General features: G+C 41.6%; 1 protein-coding gene across 2 annotated transcripts in view; it reads left to right on the top strand.

Annotated features, from left to right (window-relative positions):
• Window positions 1–20,881, top strand: part of MARCHF1 (membrane associated ring-CH-type finger 1) — a 167,785-nt gene that overhangs the window by 101,424 nt on the left and 45,480 nt on the right. Inside the window, exons 3-5 of one of the 2 annotated variants that reach the window (XM_066631974.1) lie at window positions 867–917; window positions 16,464–16,543; window positions 16,839–17,597. In XM_066631974.1, coding sequence (XP_066488071.1) covers window positions 867–917; window positions 16,464–16,543; window positions 16,839–17,597 — 890 coding nt within the window. The remainder of the gene's footprint in view (window positions 1–866; window positions 918–16,463; window positions 16,544–16,838; window positions 17,598–20,881) is intronic. The other variant, XM_066631975.1, reaches the window with a different exon arrangement.

The following is a 20,881-nucleotide window of genomic DNA, read 5'->3' as shown; positions in this document are numbered from 1 at the left end:
TTGAGGAGCCCTAAAGAAGAATCCACGGGCTCCCCGCACTCTCAAAAGGGCCAGCACTGCCACTGGTAAGGCTCCCCCCTAACCTTTGTCCCTGGCAGCAGTGCAATCATATCGCTGCCTTTGCCCCTTCCCTGCAAGCACTTACAGCTGTTCCCAAAATCCCAGAGAGTTTTGGAACCGCTGATGTAAATCAACAATTAATTGTATCCATAGTTGGAATTTTTAAAAGAAAAATTAACTTCTCAAAGCTATGGAATATAACATTTTGTCAAGACACAATTTTGTACAGTATGACCTCCGTTAGCACGGGGAATCCATTCTGAAAAGCCACGCCCTGTCTGAAACAGTGTTATAGGAGATGCCATTGAAGGAACTGGGGATGATTGACCAGAATCTGCTTTTCCTATTAGTATAATTGCTGTGTATCAACCCAGAATGAACAGCACTAAAAGAAACCATTTTATTGGTGGTATTACTGTACTTGGCTAGGCACTAATTTATTTCCTATCCTTTGCTTTGTGTAAACATCTTTGAGTGATTTTGAACAGTGACTAGGATCCAAAGGGCTGCATGACTGATTTTGTGTGCTCATCATAGTTTCTGACATGTTTCTTGAAAAGCAGATCTCCATAACATGTAACAAGCCACTTTCGTGATGTGTTATGAGAATCTGATGGAGAGCGCAAGAGGAAAAGCAAGGATGAGGATGACAGTGTTTCTAACCATTGTTTAAATCCTTGCCAATAATGCTTCAGGTTTCTGAACTTTGTAGATTTTTCAGAGACAGGGCAAAAATAATGTTCATAAGTGTTCATTTTCTGTTTTTCTACCCAAACTACCAAACTAAACCAACCTTTTCTTTGCAGAATGAGAAATCTCCAGGGCGCTCAACGAGTCGATCAAGTAACATTTCGAAGGTATGTTACAAGATACTCTCAGGGAGCTGTACTGTGGCATAGACACTATTTAAACTGCAATCCAAGGCATACTTAGATATGGCCATCAAAGATATGGAACGTGCTACTTCGTAAACATCTTATAGGATAGGGTAACATCTGGGCTGTCTAATACTGTGGTTCTATTGTGATACTAAAAGTGTTAAAATTGTTTCCTGTAACTTTAAAGTGGATTGGCAGAATTATTGTCAGACTTAAGAAGATTTATGTCTGATTATGACGTTTTTAAAACAATTTTATTCTCTGAATTTTAAGCAGAAGGTGCCAGTTTCTGAGTTGAATCAAACCCAAAATCTAAGGGAGCTTTCAGAATCCCCATGGTGCAACCTCCTCTGTGCCCTCTTTTTCACAATTCAAGTCCATCTCCACATGAAGCAACTAGTACAGTATATATATTTTTAAAATCAGGCCTTTCTCAGTTTTGCCCCAAATGGCTTTAGGGAAGGAAATGCCTTCACTAAATCTCTGGAGTTCAATGGTTCTTCAAATTGAACTCCCATACCATAGCTTAGCTTGCAGCTAAATCTAGATCTGTTGTCATTCCTTCATGGATAAAAATGTAATGTAAATCACGTATTATCATCAATACAGATTTCCTTCTATGTGTATGCCAGCAATGCGAGAGCATATTTTATTTGAAAGCTTATTCTAGCTCTTTGTAGATTACATTTTGGCAACACAACAAATTCAATGAACATTCATTTGTTCATATTGCTGCATAGTATAGTCCAGATGCTATTGTTTCATTGAACTTAACATTACTGGTAAATATTGTGATCATCATTTTGGAGAGCCTAGATGTCATGAGAATAGAAGTCAGCTACTAGATTTTACTCTCTAAGGTGTTTTCTTTATAAGCTGTATTTACCAGACTGGGTCTATTGAGTGTGCATGCTCATATCTGAATTGAAGAAAAATAAATGTTAAAAGCATTCTTTTTTAAAGTGGCAGATCTGAATGTGTTACCCTTGTTTCAATTACTGTTTATTGATGCTTTAGTTGTAATTGTATTTACAAAATGAATTCAAAACCATCTTTTGCAATGACCCAGAAGAGAGGTTTAAGTATGAAAATGACAAGGGGAAAAGTGCTTGTCAATCTAGTTCTAAAACAAAGCATTTTTTTGTCTGATTCAATTGGTTATTCTCATCCTTGGTTTCCTACAACAGTCTCCAAAGCAATCTTTTATTTCTCTCTGGCCTGTTCTTTCACTCTGGCTTATACAATCTAAGTCTGACTCTCACTTCAGGATTTTGACCAGTCAGAAGGGCAGAAATGGGCAAATCCAGCATGACTTGACCCGAGTTGAGTTGCAAGTCTTCACCCCCTTTGATTCAACTCGAAAATGAGTCCTAACAAGTGGACTTTCCAAGTTGCCCAGAGCATTTTGGGGACTCTAAAAGACTCAAGTTTAGTATTATCTGTAAAAGCTGCAGCCTCATGAAAAAAACTGAGCTACTGCTGGTGTGCGTGTGCCAGTGTTGGTGTTTAAGTTCTCATTTAATACTCCCCTGATGTTCCCATCTCAACTGTAAACAAAGTGGGAGGGGGTGGAATGTAATGCGTGAGTGCGGGGTCAGAAGTGGCAAGAGGGAGGAGGGTCATGTGCAGCAGCTGGGAGGTTTACCGGTATGACCCAATCCTTTGCAGTTCTACACAAAAGTCGTTCCGTTGCGGCCAGTCATTCAATGATCCTGCTGGAGCCATGCCATTTCTCCTGGATGGCTAGGAACCACACACTCCCCCCACCTTCTCCCCTCACTCTCCCAAGGAAAAAACTTTCATCTAATGATCATTGGTTCCTTCAGAGATGGACAAAAGTGCCCCCTCTGCCTTACCACCCCCCCGCCTCCTACTTGATGCATCCCAGCTCTGGAGTTTTCTGGGAAACTGACTAGCTTCAGATTTTGGGATGGAAGAAGCCTTGGTCTCCCTGCTGGATGATCCATGCCAAAGACTAGAAGGAAATGTGGAGTTGTTGGTCCTTCTGGACTTCTCAATGGCATTGAATGCCATCAACTATGGTGTCCTTCCTGGTCAGTTGAGCAAATTGGACTTGAAGGCACTGTTCTACAGAGGCCCATGTCTTTTCTGGCCAGTTGATTCTAGAAGGTGGTATTGGGAGACTCCTTCACCCTGGTCCGTGCTGTCCCCCAAGATTTTTATTATCTGTATGAAGCTACTGGTAGAGATCAGCCAGGGGCTGAAGTTGGGTGTTAGGGGATGAGCGTCCCAAATGGGAGCCAGCATGTCCAATGAGAATAGTTTTCAACTGGAGAGCAGCCAGGTCACTGCACTCTGGAAGGCTCAGGGGGCAGATCGGCAACAGGAGGAGCAGTCCAGGGGGAGGACCTAGGGGTGGAGTGCAATCTCTTCACCTAAGGCAGTTTCTGAGATCCTAATGGGAGAGGCCTTGGGCAGGCTCACAGGCAGGGCAACTAAAAGGACCGGCAAGGATTTAGGCCCCTGCAGCCTGACAGCAAGGTGGATAGGTGTCACCGCTATGAGGATAGCATCCATCTCTACCACTGTATGGAACTGATAGCTGGGTAATCTGTAAAAGTTCTAGAGCAGGTGAGTCAAACATAAGGCCCATGGGAGGCTTACAACTTTCAGAAGCTCTTTATTCACTACATGTGATAATTGGACCCTCCCAGCATCAGATCAGCTGCTCTGCACTGCGAAGTGATGCACTGGCAGAAGCAGACCTTTCAGCAGTGCCACAACTACTGAGGTGTTACTGTTGAAAGGGTTGCCTGTGAGATAATTGGATTTTCCCAGGGCTGCCCATTTAGGAGCATCCTTCTGCTGAGGCACTGTAGGGAGAGTCAGAAGCTGGCCTCAGAAGGTGAGGAATGGTACAGGAAAAGAGTCAGACCAGAAGGGGTGAGAAAGGGAGAAACTGTCAACTGCTGAGAGTATCCAATTGTCATGCAGACTGCCCTGTCAGCAGCACTGCTTCTGCTGAAGCATCACTTTGCAGAGGACCTGTCAGCTACTGAGCTGCAAAGTGACACCTCAGCAGAAGTGGGGCTGCTGAAAGGTCAGCCTGCATGATAATTGGACTCTCCCATATCTAGAAAATATTGTCAAGATTTGCATATTTTCTGTCATTTGCAACTGAGTTCCTAACTAAGAAAGAAGTACTTATTTCCGATCGTCACCTGCCTAATGACATCACTTCCAGCCCTCAGCAGGTGCCATGAATACTATTCTGCTGACTTCATGAAATGAGTTTGACACCCCTGTCCTATTGTCTCAGGGTGGTGGGGGACTAGATGAGGGCTAACAAACTGAAACCCAGACAAAAATAGGTCCTCTTGGTCAGGCGAGCTATGATATTATCAACCTCTTCTAAATGAGAACAATCAGCAACAGATATGATGCCAAAAATAGCAATACTCAGAAGCCAGATGTGAACCTCCAGTCTTCTAAAACGCATTACCGCTGTGACCTAAAGTCACAACACTTTAAGAAATGAACTTCAAAGAGAGTGAGAAAATGCTGAAGCAGAGTTTATCAACACATTTGGTTCCATTGAATTTGGCTCAGTTGAGTTTGGTGTTATCTTTCCTTCTACACAAAATAATTTTCTCTCTTACGCGTTAAATTAGCAGAGGAAGAAAATTAGTACTGTATTATCACCAGTGACTGCTGTTGTGAATATGTTATTATCTTTTGTGTATTTAGGCTCTGCACAGAAATATGACAGTACTATATTACAACAACAACAGTATTTATATACCGATTTTCAACTATTACTGCTCTGTTCTTGCATTTTCATGGCCTTTCAGCTCCTCCATTCACAATTTTATTGTCTTTGAAGCTGTGTATATCTTCCAGCTGAAGATACCGCTAATGTTTGACAACGTTAAGTCCATTAAAGTCTTTGTTCCAATTAAACACTTAGTTTTAAGGTACCAAAGGACTTTTTGTTTTCAGCACAATAAACTAACATGGCAATTCTTCTAATATTTGTAATATAATTTTTGGTTGCATAGCCCTATTAATAGTACTTGCTAAGCACTGATTTGCTGCTACAGCAAGTTTCAGGATTTAGTTATTAGTTTTAAAAAAACTGTCACAGGGACAAGACAGAAGCTAACCTTAACTCTAGTTTATCCATATCCGGATGGAATGGAGTTGCATCCCATTGGGATTTTTTTCAGAGTGTATTTGTCCACTACTCATAAATGTTTGCTAGATTCAAGTAGTTCAACAGTTTGAGGATGCCTGACTCTTCCCTCCCCCCCCCTTTGAACAGACTTAAATGCTGTTTGGCAAACTGCTTTTGAATGTCCCGTCTCCCAGTTTTAAAAGTGATTTACTGTTTGGCATAGGGAACTCAAGAAACATAAGCTAAAGACCTCAGTAGATGGTTCACCTATTGCATGATTAGGGCCTGCATTCGTGGCTGCTATAGTGTGCGTAGGAAGTGTAGGTGAATGATCTGGATTGAGACTCAGCAGAGGGGCTTAAAACTTTACCCCCTTTTTGATCCCAATCAAGATTTGCTTCTCCACACCTCCCCACCTCATCCCTATAATTGCTATTTACCCCAGGAGAAAAACTCCTGTTGGCACGAAATTATTAGAACAGAAGACTTTTATATTGACAATCCAATCAAATATCCACAATTCAAAGAACTATGCAATTAGCTGTGTTCATGCTGCAGGACTTTTGACGGTTTTCCCCCTTTAGAGTAGTTCTCTATGCCACATGTGATGCCTGTGCTAAGAGTTTTACATAACCAAAACAATAATCTTAACGTAGTAGTAGTAGTAGTAGTAGTAGTAGTAGTAACTTTATTGTCATTGTGCTATAGCACAATGAAATTTATGCACCTTAGAGATACAAGCATAAATATATACTACAATTCCAAGAATCACACTCTACACACTCACCCACACATTCTATACAACATGCATCATGATATAAAAAAGTATAACAGACCATAATGCCCAGGAGCATGGTAACAACTATAATGTAATTATTCAACATCAGCTCATTGTCCCTGCTTTTGGGCTTGCAAATGTTGTAGGTTAAAAGCTGCAAGCCACCCCTCACCTGGTGTCTTTGTCCTGGAGATAAGGGGCCTCAAGGAGGTAGTCTGCACAAACAATACTTCAGAGCAAGGACAACCTGAGTCTGAATGCCTGTGGTTTCTTTATCTCTCTAGTACAGTCCAGCTTACTATAGTAAAGGGTGGAGGAGCTGGCCATGGGTGGGGGAACTGAACAGTGAAAGTAGAAAGTTACTGGACCCTTTTCTTCTGTGCTTTGCTAGCCGCGCCTATGAACTAAACTGTGTATAAAAAGTTACATAAGAACATAAGACATAAGAACAGCCCCACTGGATCAGGCCATAGGCCCGTCTACTCCAGCTTCCTGTATCTCACAGTGGGTTACATCCAGTTAGCTCTCTGCACATGATCTGAGGTTAACTTCTCCGTGTATCTTGCTTTGGTACCAGCAATAAACATCTGTTCTCTACTACACCTTCCATTGGAGTGTTTGTTTGGGATACTTGCACGCTGGGAACAATTCTCACGCTGCCTTTGGGTGGTTCAGAGGCAACACGTGGCAGCCTCTTTAGAGTTCTAAAAGCCTACAGTGTTATGGGAGAGGCAAAAGTCTGGGGTGGCCTCTTAGTTCCTGATTACAAGTGTTGCTAGGAAGTAAGCGGCATACACCCCTTGTCATCCATCTTCATGCTGGATTTGGAGTTCAAAAGTTGGAATTGCTTCTTGCCTTGTAATCATCTTCTTGCCACAATCATTCTTGTCTGATTGTGGAGCCTAAACTCCCAGTCATGCTGTCTGGAAAGGGAGCAATAAATATTCCGCAAGGCAAATGATGGCTGAACAATTTGGCTAAGTGTAGTCTAACACCCAAGCTGATGCAGCTGTCCATTCCTCATTTACAGTTTGCCATTGCAATCAATCTCTCAATTTAAAACTTCTACCTATAAAGGACATACAGGGTAGCTCACTAAGCCACAGAAGCATAAAGCAATATAACATGGGGCTGGCTCAGTTGTAATGCCAAACCGTGGATTGGCTCTATGTGAACAAGCTCTGGGCTTGCCAGCTCCTTCCCTTCCCCACTAGTCCAGTCTGTCTCCTTCCTCACTTCCAGTTCAGTGGCAAACAGACAAAACATACTGTAATTTGCTTGCAAACCTGGGTTGCAAATCCCGTTCGCACTGTAGCTTGCTGGCAAAATTTGAATTCTTGCTAAATTGGAAATGAGGAGGAACTGTATGAGCACAGGTCTTGTGTTACACCATCTCTGGGAGTTAGGAACTGCCACAGTCTATATCACTCTGGGAACAACTGACATTGTTGAAGTAAACAGAAAAATTATTCATTGATTTCAGTAGATCTGAATGTTACACGAGAGTAAACAAGGCCTCACTCACAAACCTTTCTCTATCAATTTACACATTGGCTTACACAACTGCTTTTCAATTCATTTTGCAAACTCTTGACAAGCTACTGTCATACATATTGAAGTTTCAAAAGCAGCTTGCATATACAAGATTGATAGTCAGCTCAGCAGTGTCTGTGGTGGCCAAAGGCACAGGAGATTACGGAAGGAGATTAATACGATTTGTAATAATAATCATTGAGAGCCAAGAGATCAAATAAGGGGGGGGGGGAACAACTACCATGAATAAATAGAGGGAGGAATTAATTTCCTGAGTTTGAAAAAAAAGGAGCAGATGAATAAGGAAGAAATAGCTGCCTTTTGATGCCACAAAACTTCTCTGGCCAGGCTGTTAAGCAAGATAGGAGGATGCGGACACCACATCAAAAGGTAGCAGTACGGTAACTTATTGCACCTGGAGGTATGGCAGTCACTAGGTGTTTGTGAAAGCCACAGCATTTTAGAGTAAAGCTGTCAAGCTAGGCCAGCAATTGTAAATCTCTCCCCCCCCCCTCATATACTCCAAACTCTTATACAAGGAAAACACACTTCAAAGGGGACTTTCTGTTGAATCATTTTCCTGTGGCAAGTTCACAGGGCCTAAAGAACCTGCTCTGACAGCATGTGAATCTGCAGTATTGGTTGAAAGAACAGGAAGATGTTCAGTTCTCTTCCTGAAAATAGACAAGTTTGCATGTTGCCCTGTGGATCCCATTTGTCACTGAAATACACTGATTACTTATTCCTCCCACCCTTTCTTGTCATGGCATTTCTCTGTCAGAAAAGGGAAAAAAAATGTTTTTCTCCTCAGAAGGGAGATTTTGCAGCTCTGCAGGTGTGCAAGGTGATTTTGTACTGGTGGCTCCCATCTCTTTTCAGTCACTTCCTGCTTATGCAGACCTGTGCAGATAGGCAGGAAGGCCGCCCCGAATGCTCTTCTGTGTTTCCTTTAAAGTGTGTTTTAATAAACTATTTGGAGGAGGTGTGAAATTCAGTAAAACTTTGTTTTTCTATGTGGAATTTTGAATTTCTGCATGAAAACGTAATTTTTTCCGTATAGAATTTCTCTGATGTTACAGACTTTTTATAGTTTAATGTAGATTCTTCTGTGGCAGATCCTACAGAGGAAAGCTTCTAGCTACTATCACTGCGACAGACGTTTCTTACCTGCTTTGTGGTTTCTTCCTAAATGTTTAATGACTTCTAAAATTTGTGAATAATTTAAGAATAATTTGAGAAGGCAATTTGAGAAGGATCTGGAAGATTTGTTTCTTTCTAGTGTGGCTATCTAATGGAACTAATTTCCTGTTTGTAATATGATCTGTGAGCATGAAACAGTCACCTTGTGGTAGAATGTATCTTGCATGAAATGCTGCTAACATATTGTAATTTTTATTACATGTCAAATATCATTCAAGTGCACTCTTTTCTTGGTAAAAAGATGTTATAGGGGAATTCTCTACCCCCCCCCCCCCCCACACACAGGCAGTTCTTTTTATGTGCTTTGTGCTTATTTTCTAAGGAACAGCTGCATGAATCAATAGTCGGGTCTATTTGCTTTTAAAACTTCCAGTAGATTAATACTGTATTTGTCTAGGGGCTTTGAAATGGAGTTGTTGTTATAGCTCCATTGAGGTGTGAGAGAGAAACAGACTATTTCTTCAAATGACTGTGATGCTCTTAATTGCACATATTCAGCATGTAGTAGAAAGAACAAGTTGGTTTATTTTATCTTGATCTTCTGCCAGTTGGCCATGTCTTACAACTTAACATTTCGTAAGCTAGTCTTCACAAACAAATACAAATAATAAAGGGAAAAGAAAATTCAAACTGGAAAGTTGCATTAAGAGCTAAGAAGAAAAGGTAGATAAAACTCAGCCATCACCAAATAATTGTTCACTGAAGTAAAAGAAGCCTTTGTAATAATTTCTATGACCCTGTCTTTTGGGGAAAAACAGGATAGTAGTGTTTATGGCCCAAGGTTGCTCCTAGAGCCAGGGAGGTGTAGTGGTTAGCGAGGTGAACTTAGACCTGGAACATCCAGGTTCAAATCCCCCCTTCAGCTTCCTGGGTGACCTTGGGCCAGTCACTTTCTCTCAGTCTCGTCTACCTCACAGGGTTGTTGTGAGGACAAAAGAAAGGGAGCAGCTGTGTACACTGCCCTGAGCTCTTTGAAAGAGGGGTAGTATTAAATAAATAAATAAATAAATATTGTAAATATTATAAATATTGTAATAGGGAAGACAAAAAGCTCTTCAGAACTGCAGGCATATTGGGGATTTCTTATTTCCTGAACTGGTTTAGAAATCTCCTACTTGCTTGTCCTATATGAAATCCCCCTTTTTCCTCTCAAAAAATGCAGTAGCTGCACCTGTGACCAGTAATGTGGTCTACAAGGATACTTTAATGTTCCTTTTAGCTGTAATACGGCAGCATCATATTTTCATAGCTTTCAGGGAGTACAGTTCAAGGGTGTTCCAGGTATTCGGTTGCAAAAAGCAGCAGTTCCCAAACGTGCCATGGTCACGGTACCCTTCTTTTGTGGTAACCTCTTATTCTCGCCTCTGCCAGATGCTGCCATCTTGGATTGTGCAAGATCTCGCACAATCCATGATGGTGGCACCCAGGAGAGCCAGGAAGAAGATGCCACTGGGGACATCCACGGCACCCCATGAGTTCAGTGTGGTGCCCTGAGGCACCATGGCGCACAGTTTGGGAACAAGTGGAATAAAGCATTGACCATTGCCCTACTTGACCCAAAACGTATCTAGTCCAGTGTACTGTCTTAAGTGATGAACCAAATGCCCCTAGAAAGCCATCAGGAGGAGATGAAGGCAAACCTCTCTCCTACCATTGCTTCCCACAAATGATATTCAGATATAAACTGTCTCGGAACCTGTTGGTTGCATGTAGCCTTCATGACTAGCAGCCATTGATAGATTTGTCCTCCCTTTCTAAAGCCATCTGAGCCAGTGGTCCTCACCTTATCTTGTGAATTCCATGGATTTACTCTATACTATATGTGAGAGCTGCCTTATTTCTGTACACAGTCACATAGACCTAAAAAGTATTATTTCTTTTCATTTATTTCATCCATTCCTCAGATCAACATATTTTTACTTCCAGTATTTTAGCCTCTTTTAAATAAATATGCAACTGCACCATAGATGCTTACTTGGCAGAAATTGTGCTTAATAACTTTATAACAGAGAATATATCAGTTACTGATTTTATTAGACCTAATGTCATTGTCAGTCCTTATCAATATGTGTGCTTGAAGCTACAAGGGGAAAAAAACCCTCTTTGGTTCTGACTTTTAGCATTACAAAAAATAAGACAGAATGTATCTGGACAATGAGATTTCTAAATAGTATATCATTACAATGGATGGTGCTGACTGGAACAGAGCTTGTTACTATGGCAGCAAATACTGTTCTGGTACACATCACACTCATAGTCTTGGAGGGAGTTCACACCCCTGCTGTCACTGATGAGGCAACTAAAAGCATTACAAGTTGGGAAGAAAATAAGCAACTGTTAGGGAAGAAGCTGGTGGAGTCTGCAGGTTGGCCAGAGTAGTCCTAGTGGTTAGTGCTCAATACTACCCACCCATCACTTCCCTTTTTTATTAAATCAACATCTGAATGGTGGAAAAACTGCTGCCACCAGGAAACCAGGTGGGGGGAAGGCTGTCTAGGATAAACCAGTCCTCCCTAGACAGCACATAACCCAGAGATTCTTGTTTAAAAAAAAGTCTCAGTCGTGCCTTAGAACAATTAGATGTGACACCCCACTGAATTACCCATGAACACAGGCTAGGAATAGACTAGAACACAGTGAATAGCGAAAAAATGATAAATGTGACCAGGGAGAAATGAAAAATTGTGATCTCGCATTTCAGTCTCAGAACAAATGAATGCTGCTGATTGATACTAACTACTTTAAAATGGTTTCACTACAGCTACTAAGGGTACTATCAAAAAAACTACTTTTAACCACTACTTAACTACATTTTGGTAAAAGTATTTGAAACTACTTTTGTTGCTGCTTTAAAGTACAATAATTAAGTTGTCTCACCTGCTACTTTATAACTACCCTGCTTGACCTGAAAACAAAGACATTTAAGAATGGTATTAAATAAGTTGAACATAACAGTTTATTGGACTTTAAGGACTTTTAATACTAAAGAAAGTATTTCTTCAAGAGAAGAAAAGAAATATCTGCTCTGTTCATACTTCAGCAAGGGGGAGTCTGCTCGCAGCCTCACCTACCTCACAGGGTTGTTGTGAGGAAAAAAAGGAGGGGAGCAGCCATGTACACTGCCCTGAGCTCTTTGGAGGAAGGGCAGTATAAAAATGTGACAAATAAACAAAAGTGTGCTCAAGGGAAAGGAGTTGAACTTTCCTCTGTGTTCACCTCACTCCAACCTCACTCCATTCAGTTGCTTGAAGCACCTTTGTTTGGCATAGATCTAACATTGGAAGTGACTTGCGTTGGGAGAAAAGTACTCAAAGAGGTGAAGAAGGGTTCAGCTTCCTTCACCTGCATCCACCAATCTCTCATTCCTGGTGGATGTACTCAGAGACACCCAACAACCAACTATCCTCCCTTTCTCTCTTTTTAAAATCTAGATGGTTTAACAGTGGTGAAATATAGACTGGATACCTGTCATTCCTCTGTTCAGCAGCAACAGCAGAATGGTATAGGAGGCAGACAAGAATTTATTCCTTCACCCCTGAGAAGCTGTGTATGAATTGCTGGAATTTTAAAGCTCTGTATGAGTAATGAATGGGATGCCCGGCAGGCAGTCTGCACAGTGCTGAGGATGTTGTCAGAGATTGGACAGATAGGGAAGGCTGCTATATTTCACTCTCAGTCAGCCTATCTCTGAGCATCTCCTTTGCCATTTGCTCTACCCAGGTTTACATTTTTTTTTAAATGGCAGCAACACTGCTGGAACCCACTGTTAGATGGGGTGGTGACCTGGTTATGGGTTATGATCCTACTCCTGAAGGCCAGCACTCAGAGGCACTGAATAAACCTGAAACATTATTTAATGACAAGAGACATGTTTCTTTCAATTTCCAAAATACTAACACTAATCCAGCCGAATTGGTTCTGTCCTGAGGCCTCACCCTGTTTTCATGGAGAAATAAGCTACTTTGTTTATAAGGGGGTTGTCATAAAACATAATTTTGAATTTCCGCCTTCAATTATGCTAGTGATATAATGTGGTATGATGAATTTTCTGCAGCTGGCCTCTGGTGTAACATTCTTTCATTTTGAATGGCACTTATAAAGTCTCTTTGAATAAACATCTATTAAAGGAACATACCATTTGAAGTTCATTATGCTGTTACCAAAATGAAACAGAAGGCTTTTGTATAGCCAATCAAGGAATAGCCCACAATCATGATGTGCTAAATGAGAGGTTATGACATGTTCTTCTGTATGTTTATCAGGCATATTTGTGCTGTTTGCTATACACATTTACCATCAGTTTTCCCTGATATGGTTCCATTATAATTCTTTCAGTCTGGTGTCATTTTCACAATAGATGTTGTCACATTTTTGATTGGCTACAGCTTAATGACTACCACTGTTTATCATGGTCGATTAAAGAAAAGGTTGCTATCTGAGGATGGGAATGATGGAAATGCAGAACTAGTGGAATTCTGCTGTTGTCATGCCAAGACACATTTTTCTCAAGTAGTGTTCACTGATGGGAGGGATTTCTTGTAAGTGTGTAGTTTGTGAAGTTACAGCCTTGCCTCATACAAGGCTGATTTATTTGCTGTAGGAAAGCATTGCTTTTTTCCTTTTCATCCCCATCATTGTTGTATGCATGTTATATTTTAGTTGGGCCTAATTTAGGACCCAATCCTATTCTTTTCTTTTCCTGCCAATGCACCTAAAATGAGCACACAGTATCCAGCGGGGGGGGGGCGGGGGAGACGGGGACTGGGAGGCTTAGGAAGAGAAAGGGGAATTATTTTGATTTATCCCTCTGTAAGCCTCCCACTCTGCAATGGGTCTCCATGAATCTGCGTCAGCTCTGTAGCTGGTATAAGCTGTGTAGCTGCATAATGCACAGCTACAGAGCTGTGTAGCTACATCTTTGTTGCTTCTGCTCCCTTTCCAAGGAGCGAAAAGGGGTGGGGAGGCTGCAAAATGAGGGGATAGGATCTGGTGTGCACCACTGCTGCTCAATCCACCCCTTCCTGCACCCTCCCCACCCTGTTCCTCCCCCCTGTGCCCAGTTTTGCCCCCCATCCCCAGTCCCCACCACTGACTTACCTGCTCCAGCAGGCGCAGTAGGAACTGGCAATGGCTGGGAAGCACTGCCACCTCTTGCAACAGTGCTTCCAAAATGGCCATTATATATCTGGACTTTCAGAAGGCGTTCGACACGGTCCCTCACCAAAGGCTACTGAAAAAACTCCACAGTCAAGGAATTAGAGGGCAGGCCTCTCCTAGATTAGGAACTGGTTGAAGACCAGGAAACAAAGTGGGTGTCAATGGGCAATTTTCACAATGGAGAGAGGTGAAAAGCGGTGTGCCCCAAGGATCTGTCCTGGGACCGGTACTTTTCAATCTGTTCATAAATGACCTGGAGACAGGTTTAACCAGCGAGGTGGCTACATTTGCAGACAATATCAAGCTATTCTGGAAAGTGAAGACCAGATGCGATTGTGAGGAGCTCCATAAGGACCTCTCCAAACTGGCAGAATGGGCAGCAAAATGGCAGATGCATTTCAATGTTAGTAAGTGTAAAGTCATGCACATTGGGGCAAAAAATCAAAACTTCACACATAAGCTAATGGATTCTGAGCTATCTGTAACAGGTCAGGAGAGAGATTTTGGGGTGGTTGTGAACAAGTCGATGAAAGTGTCAACCCAATGTTCAATGGCAGTGGAGAAGGCCAATTCTATGTTTGGGATCATTAGAAAAGGTATTGAGAACAAAACAGTTAATATTATAATGCCATTGTACAAATCGATGGTAAGGCCACACCTGGAGTATTGTGTCCAGTTCTGGTTGCCGCATCTCAAAAAAGACATAGTGGAAATGGAAAAGGTGCAAAAGAGAGCGACTAAGATGATTACTGGGCTGGGGCACCTTTCTTTTGAGGAAAGGCTATTGCGTTTGGGCCTCTTCAGCCTAGAAAAGAGATGCCTGAGGGGGAACATGATTGAGACATACAAAATTATGCAGGGGATGAACAGAGTGGATAGAGAGATGCTCTTTACACTCTCACATAACACCAGAACCAAGGGACATACAATAAAATTGATTGTTGGGAGAGTTAGAACAGACAAAAGAAAATACTCAGTGTGTGGTTGGTCTGTGGAACTCCTTGCACAGGATGTGGTGATGACGTCTGGCCTAGATGCCTTTAAAAGGGGATTGGACCAATTTCTGGAGGAAAATTCAATAACGGGTTATAAGCCATAATGGGTATGTGTAACCTCCTGGTTTTAGAAATGGGCTATGTCAGAATGCCAGATGCAAGGAAGGGCACCAGGAAGCAGGTCTCTTGTTGTCTTGTGTGCTCCCTGAGGCATTTGGTGGGCTGCTGTGAGATACAGGAAGCTGGACTAGATGGGCCTATGGCCTGATCCAACGTTGCTATTCTTATGTTCTTAGTCTTTCTTTTCTTGATCAGGGCTACTTCAACGTGACAACATTTCGACATGAAAAGCACTCATATAGAAGATATGCAAGTGCCCTCGACAAAATCTATACATGTGCAATTATCATATTTTGGCCTATGTATTGGTTCTGGGTGTATTTCATATATACAAGTGGTTTTTCTTGTAAGAATTGTGTAATATTTAAATGGTCCTGCTTGCATATAGAAATCAAGACACCCACTTTGGAAGGTGATCTTAGTGCTAAATGCACTCAGTGGAGCACAGTGGAGCCCAGCCTACTAGGTAACCCTCAAATGCTATATCTCAAATCAGCTCTCTAATTAAATCATAAGGTCTGTACCACAAGGAACTAAGGTTAATTCCAGAGTCTTGAGAGTGATGCATTTGATACACAGAATAAGCACCTAGGACAGCCATTTTCAAACACTGTGCTGTGGCACACTGGTGTGCCATGAGTGGTCCACAGGAATTTGGGGGAAGGTCATTTATTAATAGGGCAAATGGGAGATGTGAGCCCCAACTAACAACATGGTGTGCCTTGTCAGTTGTCAAAAACCTGGTGGTGTGCCTTGACCATTTTAGTGCCTTGTCAGTGTGTCGTGAGATGGAAAAGGTTGAAAATCACTGACCTAGGACATAACAGATCAGTTAATTACCAACTTTAACATGGCTGTGTGCAATGCTGTATTGCTGGTAAGCTTCTAACCATAGTGAAGTAATCTTCTTTTCTAATCAAAACATGCTTTTGCACTCAGCAAGTTAGTCTGCCAATTGCTGTGACAGCCTTGTAATGGGACTTGCTTATACAGTAGAAGTGTTTTGCTTCAGGTGTTTGAGCCCATCATAGGCATTGTAGCACTTCAGTATGAACTTTAGACCTTCTCTGGCTCATGAATTTCGCATTCATTCAGTTTCTGGAAGAGAACTTGATTGCTTCAGTGATGCATTTTAAAAATAGCTTTTAATATTTGCTGAGCCTTTGCCCTTCCACGCTGTAACAGTCTGGCAACTCTACCTATAACCTTACTCACTCAGCACATTATCAGTGTAGTTCACTTTGTTCTGACAAAAAGACTTGTCATTGTTGAATTTTAGCCGTTACTTTCCCCTTCATACTCATACAAGCTGTTCCAGCTGCAAAATGAAATGGTGGCAGCCTCTAAAAGTTTTGTTCCTCAAACAAAATTAAAGATGTACATGACGTGAGAGCGAAAGCTTTTGGAACATACTTAGTTCCTCAAAAGGGTTTTGCTTTTGCAGACGCTTCCTGTATTTTATGAACTGTGTATATGTTGAAAGCATTGTGCAGCTGTTCACCAGTCACTTTTTCTTTTATCCACTTTTAATCATGTGGAAAAGCAGTAAAATATCCACGCTTTATTTTATGGATAAAGATTCCAAATTATCTAATTTTTTTCAACAGGCAAGCAGCCCTACCACAGGGGCAGCTCCCAGGAGCCAGTCACGGTTATCTGTCTGCCCTTCTACTCAGGACATCTGTAGGTATGTAATAAAAGAGTGCTCTTGGTTCATTGTATAGACTTCTTTAACTACTGATCTGTATGTAGCTCTTGCTTTCGCATAACACCCTTCATGAATTTACACACAGATCTAGTTTTGGTTTGTCATTTTCAGTGTTGTTCTGTTGTTTCCATTTTTTTCTGTTTTAAATCACAGTTAATTTTCATTTCAATTTTCCTTATTTATTTTATTGCTTTGTCTCTCTCTCCCTCTCCCTCTCTCTCCTTCTCCTTTTATCATCTTCCATCCATCTCCCATTGCTTGCTGCTTTGTTTAGATCTTCCACCTTGCATGACATATCAGAAGATAAGTATGAGAAATCAACCCCAGTCACAGTGCTGACTTCTGCTAGTAAAGACCCTGGTAAGAGACAAGTGAAGCGAAGGGTTAGGCGGAGGAAGGAGGCTGACGACAATGGCGAGCATGCAGAAAAGCAAAGGAAAGAAAAGGATAACAAGTTGCACCCCAAGATTACAAATCCTAGATGGAATGCCTTGCGCAAGGTATCATCTGATTCAACCTCCTCAGATGAGAATCACTGGGCCCTGGTTAGAAAGAGAGAGAGAGCCAAAATGCCCAAAAGAATGAGAAGACGAAGTGCTTCGAACACTCAACCAGGTGGATCTGCTTGTAAGAATGCCATTGAACTTGCTACTCTGGGGGCAAATGGGGAAAAGAACCAAGAAGTAACTGAACCTGAAGGCCAAGCTCTGAATCACCGGAGAAGAAAAATTTCAAGGGGTGAAGAAACACACCCCTCTCTGTCCTCAATATCCTCTGTAGAGACGAGGGATTTTTTGAGACAGTGTGGAAAACACAACGGTGCGTTCAGTCACAAAGATCCCAAGGCTGCAGCATACAGCAGGCGAGGAAAAGCAAGAAAGGAAGAGTGTGGTTCAGAAAGAGGCTCGGAAAGTGATACCTTGTCAGTCCCACAAAATGGAGCTCCTGCTGGGACAGGGCCTGCTGTGACCGCTGCTGTTCAGAAACCTCCTGTGTTGTATGATGACTGGTCTGATGATTTCGAAGTGTGCAGGTTTGTCTGGTATTGCAAAAGGAATTGCTAACTACCATGAATTTCATACAGGGGTATAGAGTTGCTTTTCACTCCGATTCATGCTGCTATTTGGAGTCTAGATACATACAATCACACTTGGTGACTGAACAAGTTGTTTGGGGTTTGATAGAGACTTTAATCACAAAATTGGAACAAGCTTTAAAGATGTGCTGTTGGGTCTTTCTAAAATAGGAGTATAAGCGCAGTAAGATCCTCAGTCATCCGTAGGATTAGTCATCCTTTTTGCCTAAATTGTTTGATGTAGTACAGGTGTGCACCACTTAACAATGGGGATATGTTCTCTGATCCCTGTTGTTATGTGAGTATGTCATTAAGTGAATGTTCAGTCCAATCTATTGCCTTTGTTGTATAAACAGACATCCCCTGCCAGACACGAGCTGGCTCCACAGGCTAATGGAGATTGTCTCTTCTTTGCATTAAGAGCCTCTCTGTTGTGTAAACAGACACTGCTGCAGGCTATGGGAGACGTAATTGCCTCATCAAGAGCATCTTTATTGTGCTTTGACCACCATCATATATGCGGTCTGTCATTAAGTGAGCCGTTGTTAAGTGGCGGACACCTGTCTGAAAACAAAGAAAACAGCCAGAAGACATCCGTTCTTCTGGTGATTATACAGATTCTAAATTTTATATGATACCTAGTTTTGTTCACCAGCCCAAACTTATTTCTAATTTCTGTTATTTCTCTAATGATTCAGGAAAATTTTTCTTTCTTGTGGAATGCTTTTCTTTCTTAAGTGTGTCTACATAAATATTTTTGGTATACCTCTCTTCTGGCTCCCTGTTATTGACACTGTAGGCTCTGGGAGGTTGTAGGTAGCCTTGCTTGTTAAGAATATTATGAAGTGGAAGATTTGTGCTCTTTGAACTGAAATAGATGCTCTTCAGCTTCTTCCTGGTTGTGTTATAATATGATTTGTTGAGGTCATGTTCTCTGTCCAGTGCCAGGCAGGTAAACAGCAAAAGCCTATTCTGTTGCCTTGTATGAATTATTTGCTTCTAATCTCAGAAGAGGTAATAAGAATTAAACAGAAACCAGTTACTGTGATGTATGCTGCACCGGAGTTTATGCTACTGCAAGTCATAAAATCTGAGTGCTTCGTTTTCTTCTAGCATCTTTCATTTGGTTAGTCTCCTGTAAAAGTACAGTGGGTCCTGTGTATCCGCAGGAGTTTGGTTCCAGAACGCACATGGATACCAAAATCTGTAATTGTTCAATTCCACCGATGTCAAAATAAAGACAAAATAATGTACATTTGCATAATTCATAAATTTGCACAAATTGCATACATTCCCTGAGCTTGTGTAAATTGCCTAAAACCTACGCAAGTTGCCTAAACTTGCTTAAGTGGATGAGTGCGAGGCAAACTCTGTGAAATGGCAGGGTGCAAGGTGAACAAGGCTACAGCAGGGTATATTAATTTTTTAAAATTGGTTTTCGATCACGGTTGATTAAATCTACAGTTCTGGAGCCTGTGGATAGGGTGGGCCCGCTTTATGACAGTAAATTTAAATATTTGCAGGCTTTGTTTATATATAGGATTGAATGGGAAAATATCTCCAGTTTATTAAAGAGAATGATTCACTGGAGGAATAATGGAGACGAAGGAATGATCAATCCAAACAAGTGCAGATTCCCCCACACTGATAAACTGGGGAAATTTAATAAGAAAAAAGCTTCCTTAGGGTAAGCCCCAGCGTGTGCAACTGGTCTGCCTAGACCTGTGCAGGCTCTATAGCTGGTGCAAATCCACATTGACCCATGTCAACAGACCAGGCCAAAGGGAGTTAGGATATAGTATGCACCAGAGCCCAACCCACCCTCCCCCACCCTCATCGCCACACTCCCCCTTTTCATCCCCCCCTACACTGCCTTACGGGAACTGACCACGTCCAGAATGCGCTGCTCCTTCAGCCAACACACATGGGCTGGTGCTGACCTTTCCAGCAGCACGCCAAACTGCTGTGCCATCCTAAAGTGCTTTACGGCTGTTTTACGATGGCTAGCGCTGGTGCAGCGTACAGTCTGCCAGTGCAGAGGCTGACTAGCATTGTGCCCTTAGTTCAGTATTAGCACTTCAATGCATATACAGCTCATCTGTAAATATGAAGGTTGTGGATTTTTTTTTATTTTTTTTACTTCTGAAAGCTATGACACTGTCTTTGGGGAAAACATTTAGGACCATTAGAATGTCAAACTAAGACAGGGGTGTCAAACTCGTTTCAAACCTAGGGCCGAATAACAAACATGATGCCTGCTGACAGCCAGAAGTGATGTCATTAAGCAGGAAATGATGTCTAATGACATCATTAGACATCATTTTAGACATTATTTTTGGTCACAACCAAAAATAAGCACTTTTTCTCACTTAGGAACTCATTAGCTGCAAATGACAGAAGAGAAAATTTGCAAATCTTGATCATATTTCAAGATATGAGAGAGCCCAATTTTTCATGTGGGCTGCCCTTTCAGAAGTAACACCTCAGCACTACTCAGCAGATGAGAGCCTGAGGTCCAGATAAAAAGCTTCCGTGGGCCACATCTAGCCACAGGGCCTTATGTTTGACACTGTGGAACTAAGCTATATCGAGAAATTGTCTTGTAATAAAACACCAGGGATTATAGTGTGTTTTTCTAATAACAGACTTTGCTCCTCTTTTATCCTAAGACTCCTTTACTCTCTTACATCACTACAATATAAAGTATTTTAAAACATTTTAGAGTCCTTTAACTCTATCTTTTCTGTGAAGAGTTCATATAGTTAATGTGTCACTCAGCCTAATGTTGTGTAGTTGAAAGATTTGCTAGCTTCCTGTTATTGTGCATTGGGCAGAAATGTACATTAATAGGAAGAAAAATGAAGAAATGTTTATACGCTCTGCAAGTAGCTACGGAGGCTCGGCATAATTTCAGTTTTGTTTTCTCAGCCTTTGAAATAGCAGCATCAACTACAGAATCACCTTAGAGAGCATTTTAAGTTTCATTTGGTAAAGATGCGGAAACATAAGTTAGAAATTCCTTCATATGAGAAACATTATTTAGATAAAATCTTAATACTGCTGTATCAGTGCAGTTGTTGTGCCGGAAGTGGTCTTCCTTTTCCCCCCAAACTGGATGATCTCTCCATCCCCCAATCATTTGCATTCCCTACCACCAGTCTAGCTGCGTGATCAAACTCTACCAAGCGGAACATGACTTTGCTTTACTAAAAAGTGATCTCATATGCAGCTTCCTGGACAAT

The sequence above is a fragment of the Tiliqua scincoides genome, chromosome 6 (genome assembly GCF_035046505.1).
Source record: "Tiliqua scincoides isolate rTilSci1 chromosome 6, rTilSci1.hap2, whole genome shotgun sequence".
Classification (NCBI taxonomy): domain Eukaryota; kingdom Metazoa; phylum Chordata; class Lepidosauria; order Squamata; family Scincidae; genus Tiliqua; species Tiliqua scincoides.
The sequence above is the reverse complement of the archived record's forward strand: the minus strand, read 5'-3'. Positions and strand labels throughout refer to the sequence as shown.